At 39.7% G+C, this 24,718-nt stretch overlaps 1 protein-coding gene across 6 annotated transcripts in view; it reads right to left on the bottom strand.

Annotated features, from left to right (window-relative positions):
* LOC133578811 (uncharacterized) overlaps window positions 1-24,718 on the bottom strand; it is a 180,012-nt gene that overhangs the window by 32,853 nt on the left and 122,441 nt on the right. For all 6 annotated transcript variants that reach the window (XR_009811881.1, XM_061933304.1, XM_061933319.1 and 3 more), the window contains 5 exons: window positions 17,572-17,721; window positions 16,386-16,485; window positions 11,190-11,321; window positions 11,018-11,104; window positions 7,729-7,827 (listed from right to left, as the gene is read on the bottom strand). Coding sequence is in view for 5 of the 6 variants with exons in the window: in XM_061933304.1 (XP_061789288.1) it covers window positions 7,729-7,827; window positions 11,018-11,104; window positions 11,190-11,321; window positions 16,386-16,485; window positions 17,572-17,721 (568 nt within the window). In the remaining variant the exon portion in view is untranslated. The remainder of the gene's footprint in view (window positions 1-7,728; window positions 7,828-11,017; window positions 11,105-11,189; window positions 11,322-16,385; window positions 16,486-17,571; window positions 17,722-24,718) is intronic.

Below are 24,718 nucleotides of genomic sequence, written 5' to 3'. Positions count from 1 at the left end.
TTTTGTTCACTTCCTGTTCTCAATTTATTCACAATATACTCCATAAGTAATCACAATAAAAATAAGTAAATAAAAAATAATTGGTGAAGTAAATTACATTTCATATGTTGAGATAAATAAGATTATTTTGTGAGTGAAAGAATGGATGAGTTAAATAAGTTCAGAATGTTTATCATGGTTCTTCTTCTTTGTACTTTGTAAACACTTTAAGTTTGAAGAGTTTCTTGAAGTGGATCATATTAGTACATTGTTTGATTGCTTTGCTTAATCCATTCCATAATTTAATTCCACATACTGATATACTGAAACTTTTCTTGGTATAAAAAAAAAAAAAAAGAACTTTTTGCTCAATATGTTGAAAAATATTCTCAAATGAAGTAAATGCTAGTGCCATTATCTTGACATAATGATATTCGCTCGGCATTACATTTCTTGAAACCAGCAAATTTATACTAAAAACTAATTTATTGTTCTTAATGGAAATGCAACAAGGCAACCGCTTGTTACTCTCGGGGTCTACTCGCCGTTCAGGCAAATCATATTGTCTAAAAATGCATTTTTCCATTGATAACATGACACAATCGCGCCAAGTGCGTGCTCTTTCAGTCAATTAGTGCGCATTTATACATATATAATTTTTTTTTTATTGTAATTTTGAAGAATTCATCTGAATGTACATGAACTATTTCTGTTCAAAATTGTTAGAAATATCAAATGTTTAAATATTAACTGTCAGTTTACTGTACTGTGCCAACTGTACTACTATATGAGTACGTGTTTTCTATTGTTTCATTGAAAATAAAACAGCAAAGTCCATTTGGCTGTCATCTGTTTTAATTATGAGACACATTTGTGTCAAAATCATGATTTTTTTTCTTCTTCATGCTAGAACTAAGAAATGATTACTTTAAAAAAGTAGTTTTATACTTGTGAGTGTTGATGACACAGCTTTGCAACAGTTGATATTCTAGTTTCAAGCATGTTTTACTCAATATAGGTCATCAAATCTCAGCAACAAGCTGTAATATCTTACTGAGATCATTTAGGACCAAAACACTTAAAACAAGTAAAACATTCCAACATAAAATCTGCTTAGTGAGAAGAATTATCTTATCAGACAGAAAATAAGCAAATATCACCTTTATTTGAGATATTTAATCTTACTTAGATTTCACTTTTTGAACCATGGTTCTCGCCCGGAAAAGGGTGGAGTGCCATCTCCGGGTTGGGGAGGAGATCTTGCCCCAAGTGGAGGAGTTCAAGTACCTCGGAGTCTTGTTCACGAGTGAGGGAAGAGTGAATGGTGAGATCGACAGGCGGATCGGTGCGGCGTCTTCAGTAATGCGGACGCTGTATCGATCCGTTGTGGTGAAGAAGGAGCTGAGCCGGAAGGCAAAGCTCTCAATTTACCGGTCGATCTACGTTCCCATCCTCACCTATGGTCATGAGCTTTGGGTTATGACCGAAAGGACAAGATCACGGGTACAGGCGGCCGAAATGAGTTTCCTCCGCCGGGTGGCGGGGCTCTCCCTTAGAAATAGGGTGAGAAGCTCTGCCATCCGGGGGGAGCTCAAAGTAAAGCCACTGCTCCTCCACATCGAGAGGAGCCAGATGAGGTGGTTCGGGCATCTGGTCAGGCCGCCTCCCTAGGGAGGTGTTTAGGACACGTCCAACCGGTAGGAGGCCACGGGGAAGACCCAGGACACGTTGGGAAGACTATGTCTCCCGGCTGGCCTGGGAACGCCTCGGGATCCCCCGGGAGGAGCTGGACGAGGTGGCTGGGGAGAGGGAAGTCTGGACTTCCCTGCTTAGGCTGCTGCCCCCGTGACCCGACCTCGGATAGGCGGAAGAAGATGGATGGATGGGTGGATTTCACTTTTTGCAGTTTACGTACTCATATAGTAGTACAGTTGTTATTAGTGAGGATATACTTATTTTAAGGTATTTTTGGGTTCATTGAGGTTAGCTAATTTTACTTGTTTTGAAAAGTCTTGACAAGCCAAATTTTCTTGTTCTATTGGCAGATAATGTTGCTTAGTTCAAATAAAATACCCCTAATTTTTGTGATTTTTATTCTTTTTTTTTGAACACTGACTTTTTGCAGTGTGTACACCTCAGGACATTTATTTACGTTTATTTACAGAATACATCCCTTGTCATGTCTTTCATAATGATTGTTAACGTTTTCCAAAAAAGTGCAGTTCCCCTTAAATGCCTTTTATTTACCAATTTTCACACACTAATACATTTCGGAAACTATAGGCATCAAAAACAGCATATGTACCTTTTATAGTGCTGATTATGAGTGTTTACTGCAGGTAAGCACCAAACCAACATTTATCCCATGAGATCTGGTTTTTCACTATAAACCACTTGGTATAATTCCATGCAGCACATGGTAGATTCCAATATGGGGTCAACGTAGGTTTTAACGCTCAATGCGGCGTCTCTGTATTTACGTGTATGTACCATACTTTGAGCTATTAGTTCACTAAGCATACCATGTTGGCCAACGGGGGAAAACTCACAGCAACACCCCAAGGCCCCAAACACAGAAATAATCCAAAAACACATACAAATAGACGCTAAAACTCCACAGAAACAAAAAAACACAAGTTATGCGACCAGGGTTGCCAAACCTGAGGGATATCTGTCTTTAAAGACTTTGGGCCTGATCTACTGAAGCTTTGCATGTACAGTGGAACCTTCATTCACAAAAGCCTCTATCTGCGTTCTCTTCGGTCTACAAACATTTAGATCAAGCCAAATATGCCTCGTTGTGCACGATTGCGTCATTCATTTATTCATTTTGCGGGCCGGGCTGTTTGATGACATCGCTTCCTGCACACACCGTTTTTAAGAGGCGGGCCCCCCGACGTCACATCCTGTTTACATGTTTGCGAGGAGTAGACGGCGGCGGTGGCGCCGCTGCACAAGGATTGGCTCGCGAATATGGAAGAAACAAGTACGCAATTGCAACCGTTATCAAAAAAGTAGAGATGTCCGATAATGGCTTTTTTGCCGATATCCGATGTTCCGATATTGTCCAACTCTTAATCAACCGATACCGATATATAGTCGTGGAATTATAACACATTATTATGCCTAATTTTGTTGTGATGCCCCGCTGGATGCATTAAACAATGTAACAAGGTTTTCCTAAATAAATCAACTCAAGTTATGGAAAAAAAAAATGCCAACATGGCACTGCCATATTTATTATTGAAGTCACAAAGTGCATTATTTTCTTTAACATGCCTCAAAACAGCAGCTTGGAATTTTGGACATGCTCTCCCTGAGAGAGCATGAGGAGGTTGGGGTGGGGTAATAGATAGTGCTGCAAGGGGTTCTGGGTATTTGTTCTGTTGTGTTTATGTTGTGTTACGGTGCGGATGTTCTCCCGAAATGTGTTTGTCATTCTTGTTTGGTGTGGGTTCACAGTGTGGCGCATATTTGTAACAGTGTTAAAGTTGTTTATACGGCCAACCTCAGTGTGACCTTTATGGCTGTTGACCAAGTATGATTGCATTCACTTGTGTGTGTGAAAAGCCGTGGATATCATGCGATTGGGCCGGCACGCAAAGGCAGTGCCTTTAAGGCACGCCCCCAATATTATTGTCTGGGTGGAAATCGGGAGAAATTCAGGACAATGTTTGTCCTGGGAGATTTTCGGGAGGGGCACTGAAATTCGTGAGTCTCCCGGGAAAATCGGGAGGGTTGGCAATAGAGATGTCCGATAATATCGGCCAATAAATGCTTTAAAATGTAATAACGGAAATTATCGATATCGTTTTTGTTTTTTTTATCGGTATCGTTTTTTTAAATTGTTTTTTCATTAAATCAACATAAAAAACACAAGATACACTTACAATTAGTGCACCAACCCAAAAAAAAACATTTACACTCATTCACACAAAAGGGTTGTTTCTTTCTGTTATTAATATTCTGGTTCCTACATTATATATCAATATATATCAATACAGTCTGCAAGGGATACAGTCCGTAAGCACACATGATTGTGCGTGCTGCTGGTCCACGAATAGTACTAACCTTTAACAGTTAATTTGACTAATTTTCATTAATTACTAGTTTCTATGTAACTGTTTTGTTTTTTTTATTCAAAATTTTTTTTAAATTTAATTATCTTATTTTATTTTATCAAATTTTTAAAAAAAAAAGGACCTTATCTTCACCATACCTGGTTGTCCAAATTAGGCATAATAATGTGTTAATTCCACGACTGTATATATCGGTATCGATTGATATCGGTAATTAAGAGTTGGACAATATCGGAATATCGGCAAAAAAGCCATTATCGGACATCCCTAGTTGGCAAGTATGACTGGGAGACGCAACTGCTCTGTACTTCTCCCTACATCCGTGTAGCACTCCGTACAGCGGCGTTTTAAAAAGTCATAAATTTTACTTTTTTAAACAGATACCGATAATTTACATTTTAAAGCATTTATCGGCCGATAATATCGGACATCTCTAGTTACTAGGATAGAAAAAGAGCTCCTCAGTGTTCGCTCTTACAATAAAGTCTACAGCTTACTTATTATACAGGTTACGGAACGTAAATGGAGTCTTGTTGGCAGTTTTTGAATGCATTCTGAAAGTGATTTAGCGCCAGAATAAGTTGCTCCCATTAGCTGCATTGTTAGGCATCTACAACAAGCCAAGTACCGCATTTTTCGGACTATGAGTCGCAGTTTTTTTCATAGTTTGGCCGGGGGTGCGACTTATACTTATGTGTGAAATTGTTAACACATTACTGTAAAATATCAAATAATATTATTTATCTCATTCACGTAAGAGACTAGACGTATAAGATTTCATGGGATTTAGCGATTAGGAGTGACAGATTGTTTAGTAAACGTATAGCATGTTCTATATGTTATAGTTATTTGAATGACTCTTACCATAATATGTTACGTTAACATACCAGTTGGTTATTTATGCCTCATATAACGTACACTTATTCAGCCTGTTGTTCACTATTCTTTATTTATTTTAAATTGCCTTTCAAATGTCTATTCTTGGTGTTGGCTTTTATCAAATACATTTCCCCAAAAAATGCGACTTATATATGTTTTTTTTCCTTCTTTATTATGCATTTTCAGCCAGTGCGACTTATACTCCGGAGCGACTTATAGTCCGAAAAATACAGTATTACAAATTACTATACAAAAAAACAACAAAAAAACATTTGGTCTTTTTATCTTTCATAAGGATGGTGAACTTGTCCAGGGTGTACCCCGCCTACCGCCCGAATGCAGCTGAGATAGGCTACAGCACCCCCCCACCCCCGCCACCCCAAAAGGGACAAGCGGTAGAAAAGGGATGGAAGGATTGTGAACGATAGGTAAAATTCCCACAAAAGTGCAGTTTCCTTTGAAATAGGCACATAGGGCGGTCTGCAATTGTACACGTGGTCTTAGTAGATCACCTGCAACACGCCTACTAACAGTACAGTAACAGTTTGCACACGCTATTTAGCACTTGTAATTTGGATCATAGTAGATCAGGCCCTTAAAGTGTAGTATTTTACAGTATTATAAAGCAACCAAGGATTTACAGTCAAGTGTTCAACAACGACGGACATTTTTTTTTTTTGTCAGCCAACTTTCTTCATGCCTTCTAAGACAGATATCCTTCAGGTTTGGCACCTCTGGTAGTCTGGTTGAGTCATGTGTTTTGGGGGTTGTTGTTTTTTTTGGCAATGCAGCATTTTTCTTTTGCATTTGTTTTTAATCCTGTGACTGCAGCCTTTTTAATATTCAGCATTTTCCCCATTGTATTTGTGTTAGTATCAGTGTGTTTTTAAATGTTGTATAATTTCTGTGTTTGGGCATTGCTGCATGTTTACCCTATTGATCACTTTAGCATATTCTATTGATACACCTGCACTATCTTATAACTTCCGATACAAACATGATGCCTTTACGACCACATTAATAAACATTTTGTATATTCGGTTTGGCGCTTGTATGCGGTGTAGCTAGGGATGATGTTCGAAACCGGTTCTCCCGGTTGTTCGATAAGAAAAGAACCGATTCCATGGACTCGAATCCCTTTTTGAGAACCGGTTCCCATTATCAAGGCCACTATAGTAAAGAAAAAGAGTTGGTTCTTTATTCGAATCCCTGGGAACGAATCCCTTCCCACAGGAAATGCCCTGTGGGACGGCAATGTTATGCCCATTTGATTGTAGACCAGTGGTTCTTAACCTGGGTTCGATCGAACCCTAGGGGTTCGGTGAGTCGGCCTCAGGGGTTCGGCGGAGCCTCTGCCGCAGAGTTCAAGACACACCCAACTCATCGTGAAAATAAAAACTTCTCTAATTCGGCATATTATGGATACTCCCAAACAATGTTCCCTCTAATTTCCATCTGATTTGCAGGTGTGTAATTTGTTGTGAGTTCATGCACTGTGTTGGTTTTGTTCTTTGAACAAGGTGATGTTCATGCATGGTTAATTTTGTGTACCAGTAAAAAAACATAACTTTGTCTTGAATTTGAAAAAAAAACATTTTATTTTTCACTGAAGAAGGGTTCGGTGAATGCGCATATGAAACTGGTTGGGTTCGGTACCTCCAACAAGGTTAAGAACCACTGTTGTAGACTCCTACTGACACCTTGTGGCCATATGAAAATCCTACGCGTCATTAGTTTGGGCACTTCCGGGTTGGCGACGTCAGTTAAGTTCATGAGACACTTGAGAAGTAGACAAGTTGTGTTAGCTCTTACAAGCCTTGGAAAAGATAAGTCTGTAAGTAAACTGTTTAACTTGTTTATGTAACTCAAAATTAAGGTGGAAAGTGGTTAAATTTGATACTAAGGTGTTTATTGAAAAACTATTTTTGTGCACTGTTTCAATGGATGTTTTGAGGACTTAAAATGGCTGCCAGTCGTGTATTTCCTCCATCGAAATAGTTTCAACACTCAGAAGTATTTATTTGATGATAGTACTGTGTATTTGTGTGAAGCTAATATTTACATATTGTGTATTAAATTTCAGTATGTTAATTGAATCACATAGATTATACATTTGTCATTGTTTGTATTTCAGTTTAAAAAAAATAAAAATAACAGTCCAGTGCAAGACAAAAGTAAAGATAGGAAAAGACAAAGCAAGATCAACAACAATAAAGAGCCTAAATGGATTAATCTGCTTTGGAACTTTATGAGACGTCTTGGTTTGTTTGTTAGCTGTCTGCCTGTGTGTGTAGCTAGTATGTTCCAATAGCAGCAGAAGTGCACTTTGTGGAGGGCTGTATTATTTTCAGTTTTGTGCCTAAGGGACTGATTTTATTTAACACTATATTATTATTTATACACCTATAGTGACCACAGAGACAGGTTGTTTTTGTGTTACTGTATATTTTAGTTTTTCTGAAAAATCCCACTTAATATACTATGGGTAACGACAGTCAATATTTATTTATTTAATTTTTTTAGGTGGGTAACAGTCAATATTTATTTATTTTATTTTATTCTTATAAAATAAAAGTGAGATTTTGTTAAACCAAATATTGTGTTTTTTTCCATATACAACAACCTATCTGGATTCGATAAGAGAATCGATAAGGAATCGGTTCGATAAGAGGATTCGATAATGGGCTTGAACTCGATAATTTCTTATCAAACATCATCCCTAGGTGTAGCTGCTGCAGGTGTACCTACTGAAATGTCCAATGTGTGTGTGTTCATTTTAAAGCCCACTCACTTGATGATGCTGGGTGGAATGTGTACGTACTCCATGGGGATGATGTCGCCCAGTTCCTGCAGACTACTCACATACTTGATCTTACTGCTGAACTTTGAGCTGAAGAAAACACAAAGAAACAGAATTAGACAACGAATTGGGAGGAAAATCGCATTTTTACGGAGACATGTAGACATGAATACACTATGGACATAAATTAAATGTTCCAATCAATTCTGATGTACAGTAAAAGCAGTAGAAGCATTTAAGTCCCATCTTAAAACTCATTTGTATACTCTAGCCTTTGAATAGACCCCCTTTTTACACCAGTTGATCTGCCGTTTCTTTTCTTCTCTCCTCTGCTCCCCCCTATCCCTTGTGGAGGGGGAGACACTCAGGTCCGGTGGCCATGGATGGGGTGCTGGCTGTCCGGGGTCGGGACCCGGAGTGGACCGCTCGCCTGTGTATCGGTTGGGAACATCTCTGCACTGCTGACCCGTCTCCGCTCGGGATGGTTTCCTGCTGACCCCACTGTGGACTGGACTCTTACTGTTAAGCTGGATCCACTATGGACTGTTCTCTCACAATATTATGTTAGACCCACTCGACATCCATTGCATTCGGTCTCCCTAGAGGGGGGGGGGGTTACCCACATATGCGGTCCTCTCCAAGGTTTCTCATAGTCATTCACATCGACGTCCCACTGGGGTGAGTTTTTCCTTGCCCTTATGTGGGCTTTGTACCGAGGATGTCGTTGTGGCTTGTGCAGCCCTTTGAGACACTTGTGATTTAGGGCTATATAAATAAACATTGATTGATTGATTGATTGATAAAGGCCAAAGGTTTGGACACACCTTCTCATTCAATGCGTTTTCTTTATTTTCATGACTATTTCCATTGAAAATTGTCACTGAAGGCATCAAAACTACACATGGGAGACCGGGCTTTCTGCTACGCCTCTCCAAGTCTGTGGAACGCTCTCCCTGACCACCTTAGGGCACCACAGACTGTGGATGCTTTTAAAAAAGGCTTAAAACCCTTCTTTTTAAAAAAGCCTCTTTTTTTTTTTTTTTTTTTTAGATATATGCATACTAGTTTTAGCTATTTGGCTGTTCTAGTTTTTATTTTTATTTATTTTTTATTATCTTTTTATTTATTTATTTTTAATACACTGTAGCACTTTGAGGTTGTTTACTCAATGTAAAGTGATTTTTTACAAATAAAATCTATAATAATTATTATTATTAAACTATGAATGAACACATGTGGAGTTATGTACTTAACAAAAAGGTGAAATAACTGAAAACATGTTTTATATTGTGGGTACATAAATGATGGTATCATCATTGAAGTCGGACATCACTGAATGCCTAGGTGGGAAACACACGGCCCGCAACTGCAATATTCCATGTCATCAAAGCAAGCATGTCTGACAGAAAGCGCTTGAAATGAAGGCTAGCCACTTTTCGAGCAAGCTCAATCCTAATTTACGTTGGATATGCTATATATATGCTACTGATTAGCATTAGCGATTTCACATGGCGATGTCAACACCTTCAAAACTACAGAGCACAGTTATCAGTTCAGTGTAAAAATGGTACATAAAAAAATAATAATAAATAAATCAGCATTACTACATGAACAAACAAAACATCCAAAATTGGTAGCAATACAGATTCCCAGGTATCAGGAATTGGTGCCGTAACAGTTGGAATGTGAAAGGAACCCATCCCTAAAACTGGCTTTTAAAATGAGGTTGCAAAACTTTGACATAAACAGCTGTGACTGTAGTTTTGTATGAACTGAGGACGGCGTGGCGCAGTTGGGAGAGTGACCTGAGGGTTCCTTGTTCAATCCCCACCTTCTACCAACTTTGTCACATCTGTTGTGTCCTTGAGCAAGACACTTCACCCTTGCTCCTGATGGGTCGTGGTTAGGGCCTTGCATGGCAGCTCCCGCCATCAGTGTGTGAATGGGTGTGTGAATGGGTGAATGTGGAAACCTTGAAGGTAGAAAAGCGCTATACGAGTATAACCCATTTACTCCACAAGATGGCAGTAGCTGCATTCAAAGCATGTTGAGTGGTCAGTTTGTGCAGGTTATCTACAGTACCTTTGTATGCATAATAATATAATAATAATATATATAATAATATAATAATAATAATTATAATAGATTTTATTTGTAAAAGCACTTTACATTGAACAAACAACCTCAAAGTGCTACAGTGCATTTAAAAAACAACAACGCTAGAACCGCAAATAAACAAGTAAAATAAATAGTAAAAAAAAAATAAAAAAATAAAAACTAGAACAGCCTAACAGCTAGAACTAGCACCCATACATCTAAAAAAAAGAAGCCTTTTTTTGTTTTTAAAAAGAAGGGTTTTTAAGCCTTTTTTAAAAGCATTCACAGTCTGTGGTGCCTTCAGGTGGTCAGGGAAAGCGTTTAAAATGTCGTTCTCTGCCGTCTGTGTCAAACTCAGGTGTTACACTTGTCGTGCCGTTATTACACACAGGCATTTTGCAAATACTAGTATTGGTGACGGGGCAGCATGGTGAAGCAGTGGTTAACGCTCGTGCCTCACAGCGAGGAGGTACTGTGTTCGATTTCCCGGGCTAGGGGTCTTTCTGTGTGGAGTTTGCATGTTCTCCCCGTGACTGCGTGGGGTTTGTCCGGGTCCTCCCACCTCTAAGGACATGACCCTGGGGATAGGCTGATTGGCAACACTAAAATGGGCCCTAATTTATTTGATGGTAAATTCTTGGCAAATACAGCTGCCAGTATTTTAGCATCAATTCTAAAGAGTTTTTTTGTAACCTACTCAGTGGCCTAGTGGTTAGAGTTTCCGCCCTGAGATCGGTAGGTCGTGAGTCATACCAAAGACTATAAAAATGGGACCCATTACATCCCTGTTTGGCACTCAGCATCAAGGGTTGGAATTGGGGGTTAAATCACCAAAAATGATTCCCGGGCGCGGCCACCGCTGCTGCTCACTGCTCCCCTCACCTCCCAGGGGGTGATCAAGGGTGATGGGTCAAATGCAGAGAATACTTTCGCCACACCTAGTGGTACTTTTACTTTAACTTTAATCAGCACTATTATTTGCTGGCTCAGCAGTTTCGCTCCTTTCCGCTATTACAACACTGGTTGTGTTGCTGATGTGTCGTGCAATATACTAAATGAGCAGGTGGTCAGAGAGAGTTAAGTTTTCCTTTACACTGTCTTATACATCAATATAAATGATCCCCTTTCAGAAAGAACAACATTAAAAGCTTTGCTGTTAAGTCAGTGCAAAAGTTATATGGACCTGATGAAGGGTCTGGTGATGCCCAGCAATGTTCTTATGAACCAGGAAGGATGAACAATGATGAACATCTTCAAGTTCTTCTTCAGTCTGCAAAATAAAAGCATAAGAAATACAAATCCTTGTACATAATATTACTTTTGCAACACAGTCACACTTGTAGTGCACGTCCTACCTGCGGTCAATCATTTGGTAGCATTTCTTCATCCAGGTGAAGCCGGGCATCCTCCTGCGAGGTGTGGCACCGTTCAGGTAGACGATCATGTAGTCTTCTGCTACCATGAGCTCCAAAGTGCTTATTACATACCTGGATAAGAACATAAACATTGTGTGTGAATGCTAGGAGACGGTATCTGACAACAACTACGCCAATACTATTTAGCAAATTATTATCAGTTTTTTTTTTTTTTGGTCAAGGTACACTACTATCTTATATAGTAGTATAGAATTATAGCACTATTCACTGAAAATGAGTCAGATTGGAAACCGTGGATCCCCCAATATCGGCAGCACTTATGCAACCCCAGACCATGCTGCTACCGCCACCATGCTTGACCGTAGGTAATACATCATTATCTTGCTACTCACATGTGTTGACTCATCTTCACTATGTAAAAGCGCTTTGAGTCACTAGAGAAAAGCGCTACATAAATATAATTCACTTCACATCTTCAGTGGACAGTAAAACTATACTGCGATACAAGCTGTACACTGTCTACTCGAAAGTATAATAATAATAATAATAGATTTTATTTGTAAAAAGTACTTTACATTGAGTAAACAGCCTCAAAGTGCTACTGTGTATTAAAAAAATAAAAAGTTAATAAAAAATTTATACAAATAAAAACTAGAACAGCCAAATAGCTAGAACTAGTATGCATATATCTAAAAAAAAAAAAGGCCATTTTAAAAATAAGGGCTTTTAAGCTTTTTTTTTTTTTAAAAGCATCCACAGTCTGTGGTGCCCTCAGGTGGTCAGGGAGAGCGTTCCACAGACTGGGAGCGGCGGAGCAGAAAGCCCGGTCTCCCATTGTTCGTAGCTTTGTCCTCAGAGGTTGGAGGAGGTTAGCCTGTCCGGAGCGGAGGTGTCGAGTGGAGGATTTGGGGGTGAGTAGTTCTTCATATTCATTCTATAGTATTGTCTCTTGTAGAGATGTCCGATATTGTCCAACTCTTAATTACCGATTCCGACATCAACCGATACCGATATATACAGTCGTGGAATGAACACATTATTATGCCTAATTTTGTTGTGATGCCCCGCTGGATGCATTAAACAATGTAACAAGGTTTTCCAAAGTAAATCAACTCAAGTTATGGGAAAAAAAATGCCAACATGGCACTGCCATATTTATTATTGAAGTCACAAAGTGCATTATTTTTTTTTGAACATGCCTCAAAACAGCAGCTTGGAATTTGGGACATTTGGGGGGGTTTGGGTAGGGGGTAGCGGGGGGTGTATATTGTAGCGTCCCGGAAGAGTTAGTGCTGCAAGGGGTTCTGGGTATTTGTTCTGTTGTGTTACGGTGCGGATGTTCTCCCGAAACGTGTTTGTCATTCTTGTTTGGTGTGGGTTCACAGTGTGGCGCATATTTGTAACGGTGTTAAAGTTGTTTATACGGCCACCCTCAGTGTGACCTGTATGGCTGTTGACCAAGTATGCATTGCATTCAGTCATGATTGTGTATAAGCCGCTTATATTATGTGACTGGGCCGGCACGCTGTTTGTATGGAGGGAAGGCGGACGTGACGACAGGTTGTAGAGGACGCTAAAGGCAGTGCCTTTAAGGCACACCCCCAATAATGTTGTCCGGGTGGAAATCGGGAGAATGGTTGCCCCGGGGGATTTTCGGGAGGGGCACTGAAATTCGGGGTTGAAGCCGATACCGATAATTTCCGATATTACTTTTTAAAGCATTTATCGGCATCTCTAGTACCCATTCTTAGTCATGAGCTCAACTTAGAAAAAATATTGTGGCCATTCGGGTCGCAAAAATCAATCACCACTCCACTTCAACGTAAAGACAGCATAAGTTAGTTCCAGACGGGTAATAATACATTGGGATAGTGTTTTTCCATAGCTCGCAGTGTTCTCTTTTTGAGTAATTTCACCTGATCAGGCCTTTTCCATCTACTTAACCACCTACTCAGTGGCTGAGTGGTTAGAGTGTCCGCCCTGAGATCGGTAGGTTGTGAGTTCAAACCCCGTCCGAGTCATACCATAGACCAGGGGTCAGCAACCCAAAATGTTGAAAGAGCCGTATTGGACCAAAAATACAAAAAAAAATCTGTCTGGAGCCGCAAAAAATTAAAAGCCATATTACATACAGATAGTGTGTCATGAGATATAATTTGAATTAAGAGGACTTAAAGGAAACTAAATGACCTCAAATATAGCTACAAATGAGGCATTATGATGCAATATGTACATATAGCTAGCCTAAATAGCATGTTAGCATCGATTAGCTTGCAGTCATGCAGAGACCAAATATGTCTGATTACCACTCCACACAAGTCAATAACATCAACAAAACTCACCTTTCATGCACAACCTTAAAAGTTTGGTGGACAAAATGAGACAGAAAAAGAAGTGACATAAAACACGTCCTCGAAAGTCGGAGAAAGTTATACATGTAAACCAGGGGTGCTCATTACGTCTATCGCGATCTACCGGTCGATCTCGGAGGGTGTGTCAGTCGATCACCAGCCAGGCATTAAAAAAATAGTCCTAAAAATGTCACTTTCGTCACTTGATTGACATTCACGGCACCCGAGGGTCTTCTGATTAAAATTAATTAAAATTACCGACAGGAAGGCGAGAAACACTTTATTTCAACAGACTCTGGCGCCGTACCTGTCGTCAAAACTCCAAAGACCGACTGCACAGTTGCACAATAAAAGCTCTGCTTCATCCTGCCTGCGCTACCAAAATAAGAGTCTCAGAAAGCTGGCGTGCACAAGCTAGCAACCTACGGAGTTTGCCGACAAATGTATTTCTTGTAAAGTGTATACAAAGGAGTACGGAAGCTGGACAAATAAGATGCCAAAAACCAACCACTTTCATGTGGTATTGGACAGAATGGAGGACTTTTTTTCTCCTCCATTCGAAAATGCGGACGTTATCAGCACCACTGTCTGATTCCAATCAATGCAAGTCATCACAATCAGGTAATACACCAACTTATATTCTTGTCTTCATGAAAGAAAGGAATCTATATGTGTTAAACATGCTTGTATTATCTTTAACCACATTTAACTTGTTAACAATATTAACTATATGTGTTAAACATGCTTGTATTATCTTTAACCACCTTTAAGTTGTTAACAATATTAACTATATGTGTTAAACATGCTTGTTTTATCTTTAACCACCTTTAACTTGTTAACAATATTAACTATATGTATTAAACATACTTGTATTATCATTAAAACACCTTTAATGTATTAACAATATTAACTATATGTGTTAAACATGCTTGCATTATCATTAAACACCTTTAACTTGTTAACAAAAACATATATTTCATAAATAAGTAAATATAAATTATATATATGAATGAGGTAGATCTCCACGACTTGATCAATTGAAAAGTAGCTCGCCTGCAGAAAAAGTGTGAGCACCCCTGATGTAAACAAACTACGGTGAGTTCAAGGACCGCCAAAATTAGTAGGACAAAACGGCGCTCGCCAAATACTCGAATCAGTGAAGCATGTTTATACAAACAGTGTGCTTTATAACAATTAGGGAGGTTTGTGTCATGTTCGTCCTCCTACAGAAACCATATTAAAACAAAAAATAGATTTTTTTCCCCCTCATCTTTTTCCATTTTTCATACATTTCTGAAAAAGCTCCAGAGAGCCACTAGGGCGGCGCTAAAGAGCCGAGAGCCGCGGGTTGCCGACCCCTGCCATAGACTATAAAAATGGGACCCATTACCTTGCTTGGCACTCAGCATCAAGGGTTGGAATTGGGGGTTAAATCACCAAAAATGATTCCCGGGCGCGGCCACCGCTGCTGCTCACTCCCCTCACCTCCCAGGGGGTGGAACAAGGGTGAGAATAATTTCGCCACACCTAGTGTGTGTGTACTTTAACTACTTTTCTAACATTCCACAATCCACACTACAAAACAAAAATATGTGTGATTCATGCTGATAATGTATCAGATCAAAATCGGTATCGGCTAATACTAAAAATTGCGATATCAGCATGGTGTCGGAGGTGAAAAAGATGTATCGATACACTCCTAGGAGACTGCTGTATATGTCTTACAGATGTAGCGACAAACTGTAGTTACTGACAGTGGTTTTTTGAAGTGTTCCTGAGTCCATGTGGTGATATCCTTTACACACTGAGGTCGCTTTTTGATGCAGTACCGCCTGAGGGATCGAAGGTCTGTAATATCATCGCTTAAGTGCAGTGATTTCTCCAGATTCTCTGAACCATTTGATGATATTACGGACCGTAGATGGTGAAATCCCTGAATTCCTTGCAATAGCTGGTTGAGAAATGTTGTTCTTAAACTGTTCGACAATTTGCTCACGCATTTGTTGACAAAGTGGTGACCCTCGCCCCGTCCTTGTTTGTGAATGACTGAGCATTTCATGGAAGCTGCTTTTATACCCAATCATGGCACTCACCTGTTCACCTGTGGGATGTTCCAAATAAGAGTTTGATGAGCATTCCTCAACTTTCTCAGTCTTTTTTGCCACTTGTGCCAGCTTTTTTGAAACATGTTGCAAGCACCAAATTCCAAATGAGCTAATATTTTTTTTTTTAAACGTTAACTATCTTGTTTTTGCAGTCTATTCAATTGAATATAAGTTGAAAAGGATTTACAAATCATTGTATTTTGTTTTTATTTACCATTTACACAACGTGCCAACTCCACTGGTTTTGGGTTTTGTATATATGCGATAATTTCCTCATCGGACCTGTCCAGCTCCTCTATGAAAATGGGACCCATTACCTTGCTTGGCACTCAGCATCAAGGGTTGGAATTGGGGGTTAAATCACCAAAAATGATTCCCGGGCGCGGCCACCGCTGCTGCTCACTGCTCCCCTCACCTCCCAGGGGGTGGAACAAGGGTGACGGGTCAACTGCAGAGAATACTTTCGCCACACCTAGTGTGTGTGTACTTTAACTACTTTTCTAACATTCCACAATCCACACTACAAAACAAAAATATGTGTGATTCATGCTGATAATGTATCAGATCAAAATCGGTATCGGCTAATACTAAAAATTGCGATATCAGCATGGTGTCGGAAGTGAAAAAGACGTATCGATACACTCCTAGGACACTGCTGTATATGTCTTACAACTGTAGATGTGTGTACTGAACCGTATTTGAAGTGCAGCTTTACTTACAAAAACAAGTTCTCCATGACATAGTGGTAGTTGTCACAGTCACTGTCTGGCAGGAAGCAGGCGGCAAACACGATGATGGCGTTCTGTTCGGCGTAATAACCTGACACACACACACACGGACACATACATGTCAGCGTCCTTCCCAACACACTCCAGAAAGAGAGGATGGAAGGAATTAAAGCAGTGCCAAGTGTGTCTTTACCTCATACTTGCCAACCTTGAGACCTCCGATTTCGGGAGGTGGGGGGCGTGGTTAATATATATATATATTATATATATATATATATATTTTATTATATATATATATATATTATATATATATATATATATATATATATATATGTATAAATAAAAGAAATACTTGAATTTCAGTGTTCATTTATTTACACATATACACACACATAACACTCCTCTACTCATTGTTGAGTTAAGGGTTGAATTGTCCATCCTTGTTCTATTCTCTGTCACTATTTCAGAACACACACATTATACAAATATACATTATAAAATCAATAAGAAAACGGGAGCTCTAATTTGGGAGTCTGAATTAGGATCAGAAGTTCCTATATAAACATTGCGCACTCACGTCGCCATTTTGTATTGATTACTGCAGCTGTGCACTGGATCCATTCACAAATACAAACTACAACTCACAAACACTTTAGAGTTAGGCTCCACCATCAGAATGTGTACTTAAACTTATAAAGATCACATGGATATTATTCAGTGAGTTGATTCACCAAAACTAACCTGTTATACAGGAGGAAAAAGCACACAGGACGTTTCAATTGTTCACAGACTGGTCGCGCTCATCAGAATGACAAGACACTTCCGGTCTGCAGGTGATAGCATTCAATTGGGAAGAAACGCCCTACTGCCCCCTACTGACCAATGTGAATACTGATAAATGTGTAATGACAGCTCCAAAAACGAATTCAAACCACAAAATAAACTAAATAAATCAACACAAAAATGTGACACATTATGGGTGGGTCACATGTGCATGTACAACAGGCTGTCAACACGTCACTCAGGTCCGCATGGAGCTGGAGGGGGCGTGGCCTCCAGCTCCGCCTGAATTTTGGGAGATTTTCGGGAGAAAATTTGTCCCGGGAGGTTTTCGGGAGAGGCGCTGAATTTCGGGAGTCTCCCGGAAAATCCGGGAGGGTTGGCAAGTATGCTTTACCTCCATGAGAAATGACTCTCTTGTAGGCCTCAATGCACTTCATGTCAATGCGATGTTCCTGCTCGCCAATCACCACGCTCCGCCACAGTCCACCGTCATCCTCCTCACCGTACGCTGCTCCCGCTGCCACGTCCGACCTCTCAGAGTGCCCTGGTGGAGAAACGGGGGGGAATTACACCAAGGAATGCCGCACTCGTACATAAATCAAATCAAATCAACTTTATTTATAAAGCACATTTAAAATAAGCACAAGAGCACAATGTATTGTACAAAACCCCAAAACCAGTGAAGTTGTCACGTTGTGTAAATGGTAAATAAAAACAGAATACAATGATTTGCAAATCCTTTTCAACTTATTGAATTGAAATGAAAATTGAAAAAAGTTGAAAAGTGTGAATTTAATTGAATACACTGCAAAGACAAGATATTTCATGGGTGTTGTTGATAACAGTTAGAGATGCTACCTCAGTAGAATTATGTTGGATCCACGATGGACTGGACTCTCACTATTATGTTCGATCCACTATGGACTGGACTCTCACTATTATGTTAGATCCACTATGGACTGGATTCTCACTATTATGTTAGATCCACTATGGACTGGAATCTCACTATTATGTTAGATCCACTATGGACTGGACTCTCACTATTATGTTAGATCCACTATGGACTGGACTCTCACTATTATGTTAGATCCACTATGGACTGGACTCTCACTATTATGTTAGATCCACTATGGACTGGACTCTCACTATTAAGTTAGACCCACTATGGACTGGACTCTCACTATTATGTTAGATCCACTATGGACTGGACTCTCACTATTATGTTAGATCCACTATGGACTGGAATCTCACTATTATGTTAGATCCACTATGGACTGGACTCTCACTATTAAGTTAGATCCACTATGGACTGGACTCTCACACTATTATGTTAGATCCACTATGGACTGGACTCTCACTATTATGCTAGATCCACTATGGACTGGACTCTCACACTATTATGTTAGATCCACTATGGACTGGACTCTCACTATTATGTTAGATCCACTATGGACTGGACTCACACTATTATGTTAGATCCACTATGGACTGGACTCTCACTATTATGTTAGATCCACTATGGACTGGACTCACACTATTATGTTAGATTCACTATGGACTGGACTCTCATCATTATGTTGGATCCACTATGGACTGAACTCTCACACTATTATGTTAGATCCACTATGGACTGGACTCTCACTATTAAGTTAGATCCACTATGGACTGGACTCTCACTATTATGTTAGATCCACTATGGACTGGACTCTCACTATTATGTTAGATCCACTATGGACTGGACTCACACTATTATGTTAGATCCACTATGGACTGGACTCTCACCATTATGTTGGATCCACTATGGACTGAACTCTCACACTATTATGTTAGATCCACTATGGACTGGACTCTCACTATTAAGTTAGATCCACTATGGACTGGACTCTCACTATTATGTTAGATCCACTATGGACTGGACTCTCACTATAATGTTAGATCCACTATGGACTGGACTCTCACTATTATGTTAAATCCACTATGGACTGGACTTTCACTATTATGTTAGATCCACTATGGACTGGACTCTCACTATTATGTTAGATCCACTATGGACTGGACTCTCACTATAATGTTAGATCCACTATGGACTGGACTCTCACTATTATGTTAGATCCACTATGGACTGGACTCTCACACTATTATGTTAGATCCACTATGGACTGGACTCACACTATTAAGTTAGATCCACTATGGACTGGACTCTCACCATTATGTTGGATCCACTATGGACTGAACTCTCACACTATTATGTTAGATCCACTATGGACTGGACTCTCACTATTAAGTTAGATCCACTATGGACTGGACTCTCACTATTATGTTAGATCCACTATGGACTGGACTCTCACTATAATGTTAGATCCACTATGGACTGGACTCTCACTATTATGTTAAATCCACTATGGACTGGACTTTCACTATTATGTTAGATCCACTATGGACTGGACTCTCACTATTATGTTAGATCCACTATGGACTGGACTCTCACTATAATGTTAGATCCACTATGGACTGGACTCTCACTATTATGTTAGATCCACTATGGACTGGACTCTCACACTATTATGTTAGATCCACTATGGACTGGACTCACACTATTAAGTTAGATCCCCTATGGACTGGACTCTCACTATTATGTTAGATCCACTATGGACTGGACTCACACTATTATGTTAGATCCACTATGGACTGGACTCTCACTATTATGTTAGATCCACTATGGACTGGACTCTCACTATTATGCTAGATCCACTATGGACTGGACTCTCACACCATTATGTTAGATCCACTATGGACTGGACTCTCACACTATTATGTTAGATCCACTATGGACTGGACTCTCACTATTAAGTTAGATCCACTATGGACTGGGCTCTCACTATTATGTTAGATCCACTATGGACTGGACTCTCACTATAATGTTAGATCCACTATGGACTGGACTCTCACTATTATGTTCGATCCACTATGGACTGGACTCTCACTATTATGTTAGATCCACTATGGACTGGATTCTCACTATTATGTTAGATCCACTATGGACTGGACTCTCACACTATTATGTTAGATCCACTATGGACTGGACTCTCACACTATTATGTTAGATCCACTATGGACTGGACTCTCACTATTATGTTAGATCCACTATGGACTGGACTCACACTATTATGTTAGATCCACTATGGACTGGACTCTCACTATTATGTTAGATCCACTATGGACTGGACTCTCACCATTATGTTGGATCCACTATGGACTGAACTCTCACACTATTATGTTAGATCCGCTATGGACTGGACTCTCACACTATTATGTTAGATCCACTATGGACTGGACTCTCACACTATTATGTTAGATCCACTATGGACTGGACTCTCACACTATTATGTTAGATCCACTATGGACTGGACTCTCACTATTATGTTAGATCCACTATGGACTGGACTCACACTATTATGTTAGATCCACTATGGACTGGACTCTCACTATTATGTTAGATCCACTATGGACTGGACTCTCACCATTATGTTGGATCCACTATGGACTGAACTCTCACACTATTATGTTAGATCCACTATGGACTGGACTCTCACACTATTATGTTAGATCCACTATGGACTGGACTCACACTATTATGTTAGATCCACTATGGACTGGACTCTCACTATTATGTTAGATCCACTATGGACTGGACTCTCACCATTATGTTGGATCCACTATGGACTGAACTCTCACACTATTATGTTAGATCCACTATGGACTGGACTCTCACTATTATGTTAGATCCACTATGGACTGGACTCACACTATTATGTTCGATCCACTATGGACTGGACTCTCACTATTATGTTAGATCCACTATGGACTGGACTCTCACCATTATGTTGGATCCACTATGGACTGAACTCTCACACTATTATGTTAGATCCGCTATGGACTGGACTCTCACACTATTATGTTAGATCCACTATGGACTGGACTCTCACACTATTATGTTAGATCCACTATGGACTGGACTCACACTATTATGTTAGATCCACTATGGACTGGACTCTCACTATTATGTTAGATCCACTATGGACTGGACTCTCACCATTATGTTGGATCCACTATGGACTGGACTCTCACTATTATGTTAGATCCACTATGGACTGGACTCACACTATTATGTTAGATCCACTATGGACTGGACTCTCACTATTATGTTAGATCCACTATGGACTGGACTCTGACCATTATGTTGGATCCACTATGGACTGAACTCTCACACTATTATGTTAGATCCGCTATGGACTGGACTCTCACACTATTATGTTAGATCCACTATGGACTGGACTCTCACACTATTATGTTAGATCCACTATGGACTGGACTCTCACACTATTATGTTAGATCCACTATGGACTGGACTCTCACTATTATGTTAGATCCACTATGGACTGGACTCACACTATTATGTTAGATCCACTATGGACTGGACTCTCACTATTATGTTAGATCCACTATGGACTGGACTCTCACCATTATGTTGGATCCACTATGGACTGAACTCTCACACTATTATGTTAGATCCACTATGGACTGGACTCTCACACTATTATGTTAGATCCACTATGGACTGGACTCTCACTATTATGTTAGATCCACTATGGACTGGACTCTCACACTATTATGTTAGATCCACTATGGACTGGACTCTCACTATTATGTTAGATCCACTATAGACTGGACTCTCACACTATTATGTTAGATCCACTATGGACTGGACTCTCACTATTATGTTAGATCCACTATGGACTGGAGTCTCACTATTATGTTAGATCCACTATGGACTGGACTCTCACTATTATGTTAGATCCACTATGGACTGGACTCTCACACTATTATGTTAGATCCACTATGGACTGGACTCTCACCATTATGTTGGATCCACTATGGACTGGACTCTCACTATTAAGTTAGATCCACTATGGACTGGACTCTCACTATTATGTTAGATCCACTATGGACTGGACTCTCACACTATTATGTTAGATCCACTATGGACTGGACTCTCACTATTATGTTAGATCCACTATGGACTGGACTCACACTATTATGTTAGATCCACTATGGACTATTGTCTCACTATTATGTTAGATCCACTATGGACTATTGTCTCACTATTATGTTAGATCCACTATGGACTGGACTTTCACTATTATGTTAGATCCACTATGGACTCTCACACTATTATGTTAGATCCACTATGGACTGGACTCTCACTATTATGTTAGATCCACTATGGACTGGACTTTCACTATTATGTTAGATCCACTATGGACTCTCACACTATTATGTTAGATCCACTATGGACTGGACTCTCACTATTATGTTAGATCCACTATGGACTCTCACACTATTATGTTAGATCCACTATGGACTGGACTCTCACTATTATGTTAGATCCACTATGGACTGGACTTTCACTATTATGTTAGATCCACTATGGACTCTCACACTATTATGTTAGATCCACTATGGACTGGACTCTCACTATTATGTTAGATCCACTACGGACTGGACTTTCACAATATTATGCTAGACCCACTCGACGTCCATTGCACCGGTCACCCTAAAGGGGGGGCGCGGGTCACCCACATCTGCAATCCTCTCCAAGGTTTCTCATTCTCATCCCACTGGGTTGAGTTTTTCCTTGCCCTGATGTGGGATCTGAGCCGAGGATGTCGTTGTGGCTTGTGCAGCCCTTTGAGACACTTGTGATTTAGGGCTATATAAATAAAGATTGATTGATTGATAATTGGTTTTGGCTTTGCATAGTAGAGTTTTAACTTGCACTTACAGATGTAGCGACAAACTGTAGTTACTGACAGTGGTTTTCTGAAGTGTTCCTGAGCCCATGTGGTGATATCCTTTACACACTGATGTCGCTTTTTGATGCAGTACCGCCTGAGGGATCGAAGGTCCGTAATATCATCGTTTACGTGCAGTGATTTCTCCAGATTCTCTGAACCATTTGATGATATTACGGACCGTAGATGGTGAAATCCCTAAATTCCTTGCAATAGCTGGTTGAGAAATGTTGTTCTTAAACTGTTCGACAATTTGCTCGCGCATTTGTTGACAAAGTGGTGACCCTCGCCCCGTCCTTGTTTGTGAACGACTGAGCATTTCATGGAAGTTGCTTTTATACCCAAGCATGGCACTCGCCTGTTCACCTGTGGGATGTTCCAAATAAGAGTTTGATGAGCATTCCTCAACTTTCTCAGTCTTTTTTGCCACTTGTGCCAGCTTTTTTGAAACATGTTGCAAGCACCAAATTCCAAATGAGCTAATATTTTCAAAAAAATAACGTTAACTACCGTATATTACCAAATAGTAGCCCAGGCGTTTATTTCACAAAATCGATTTTGGGGACAGGCGTTTAAAAGAAGCAGGCGGTTATTTGCACAAGGCTTTCATTTATTTTTGCACCAGCCTGCACCAGGCCATTATTTGGTTACAATGGTTACTGTCCAGTATTTTTTTTTCTTACAAAAAACTTTAAATGTAAAAGCTATTGTAAACATACAAACAAAAAAAACAAGAGATCAACATGAGGTAGGCTATCAAAAGACAAGAGAACAACAAGGCCTCAACATGGCAGTAGTACCACAATTGTCAAATAGAATACCAATACTAAAAATAAATAAACTTTTTAAATAAAGCAGCCTACCGGGAAAAATACAATTTTGGTACCAAGTACTCAAGTATAAAACCCACCATCAAAACAGAACAATAATACTGTCACTTAAATTGTCATGTCTGTGTAATCATGTTTTGTTTTAGTCATGTTTTGTTTTGTTTAGTTATTGGACCCTTTAGTTTCTGGCTTTTCACTACCTTGTCTTGTTTCCATGATTACCCATTAGTTCCACCTGTTCCACGTTTGGACTCATTGTGCACTCTTGTTTGTCACCATAGCAACCCATTAGTTTTCACCTGTCACGTCACGCACCTGTTTCACGTTTTGAGTCACGCACCTGTTTTCGTTAATCATGTCTGTAGTATTTAAGTTCATTGTTTTCAGTTTGTCTTTCTGGTGACATCCCACATTTATGATTCTGCACACTCTCCACACACCCTTATGACCCTTGCTGCTCTTTTTTCATGCCGGTTCCATGCCAAGTAAGTTTTTGTTTATTAAGCCACAGTTAGTGTTTTTTGTTGTTCATAGTTTCTGCCGTTGTGCAAGTATTTGTTTTCATAGCCAAGTCGTTTCTCCGCCACTGTGCGCGCTTTTTGTTTGTACTTTTTTTTGTAGTTATAGTGTTTAAATAAATCATGTATTCACCTTCACGCCACGTATGGTCCAAATCTTTTGCACCTCGGGAGAACAAACCTAGCCATAGTCCAAGTCTTGACATAAATAAAATAAAGGCTACAGTACTCCAAGTTTTAAATAAAGCATCATACAGGAAAAAATAAAATTATGGTACCAAGTACTCTATAAAACCATCAAAACAATAATACTGCAGCAAACGCAACCCCAGTAGCATTTT

This window comes from Nerophis lumbriciformis, linkage group LG03, assembly GCF_033978685.3.
Source record: "Nerophis lumbriciformis linkage group LG03, RoL_Nlum_v2.1, whole genome shotgun sequence".
Lineage (NCBI taxonomy): Eukaryota > Metazoa > Chordata > Actinopteri > Syngnathiformes > Syngnathidae > Nerophis > Nerophis lumbriciformis.
The sequence above is the reverse complement of the archived record's forward strand: the minus strand, read 5'-3'. Positions and strand labels throughout refer to the sequence as shown.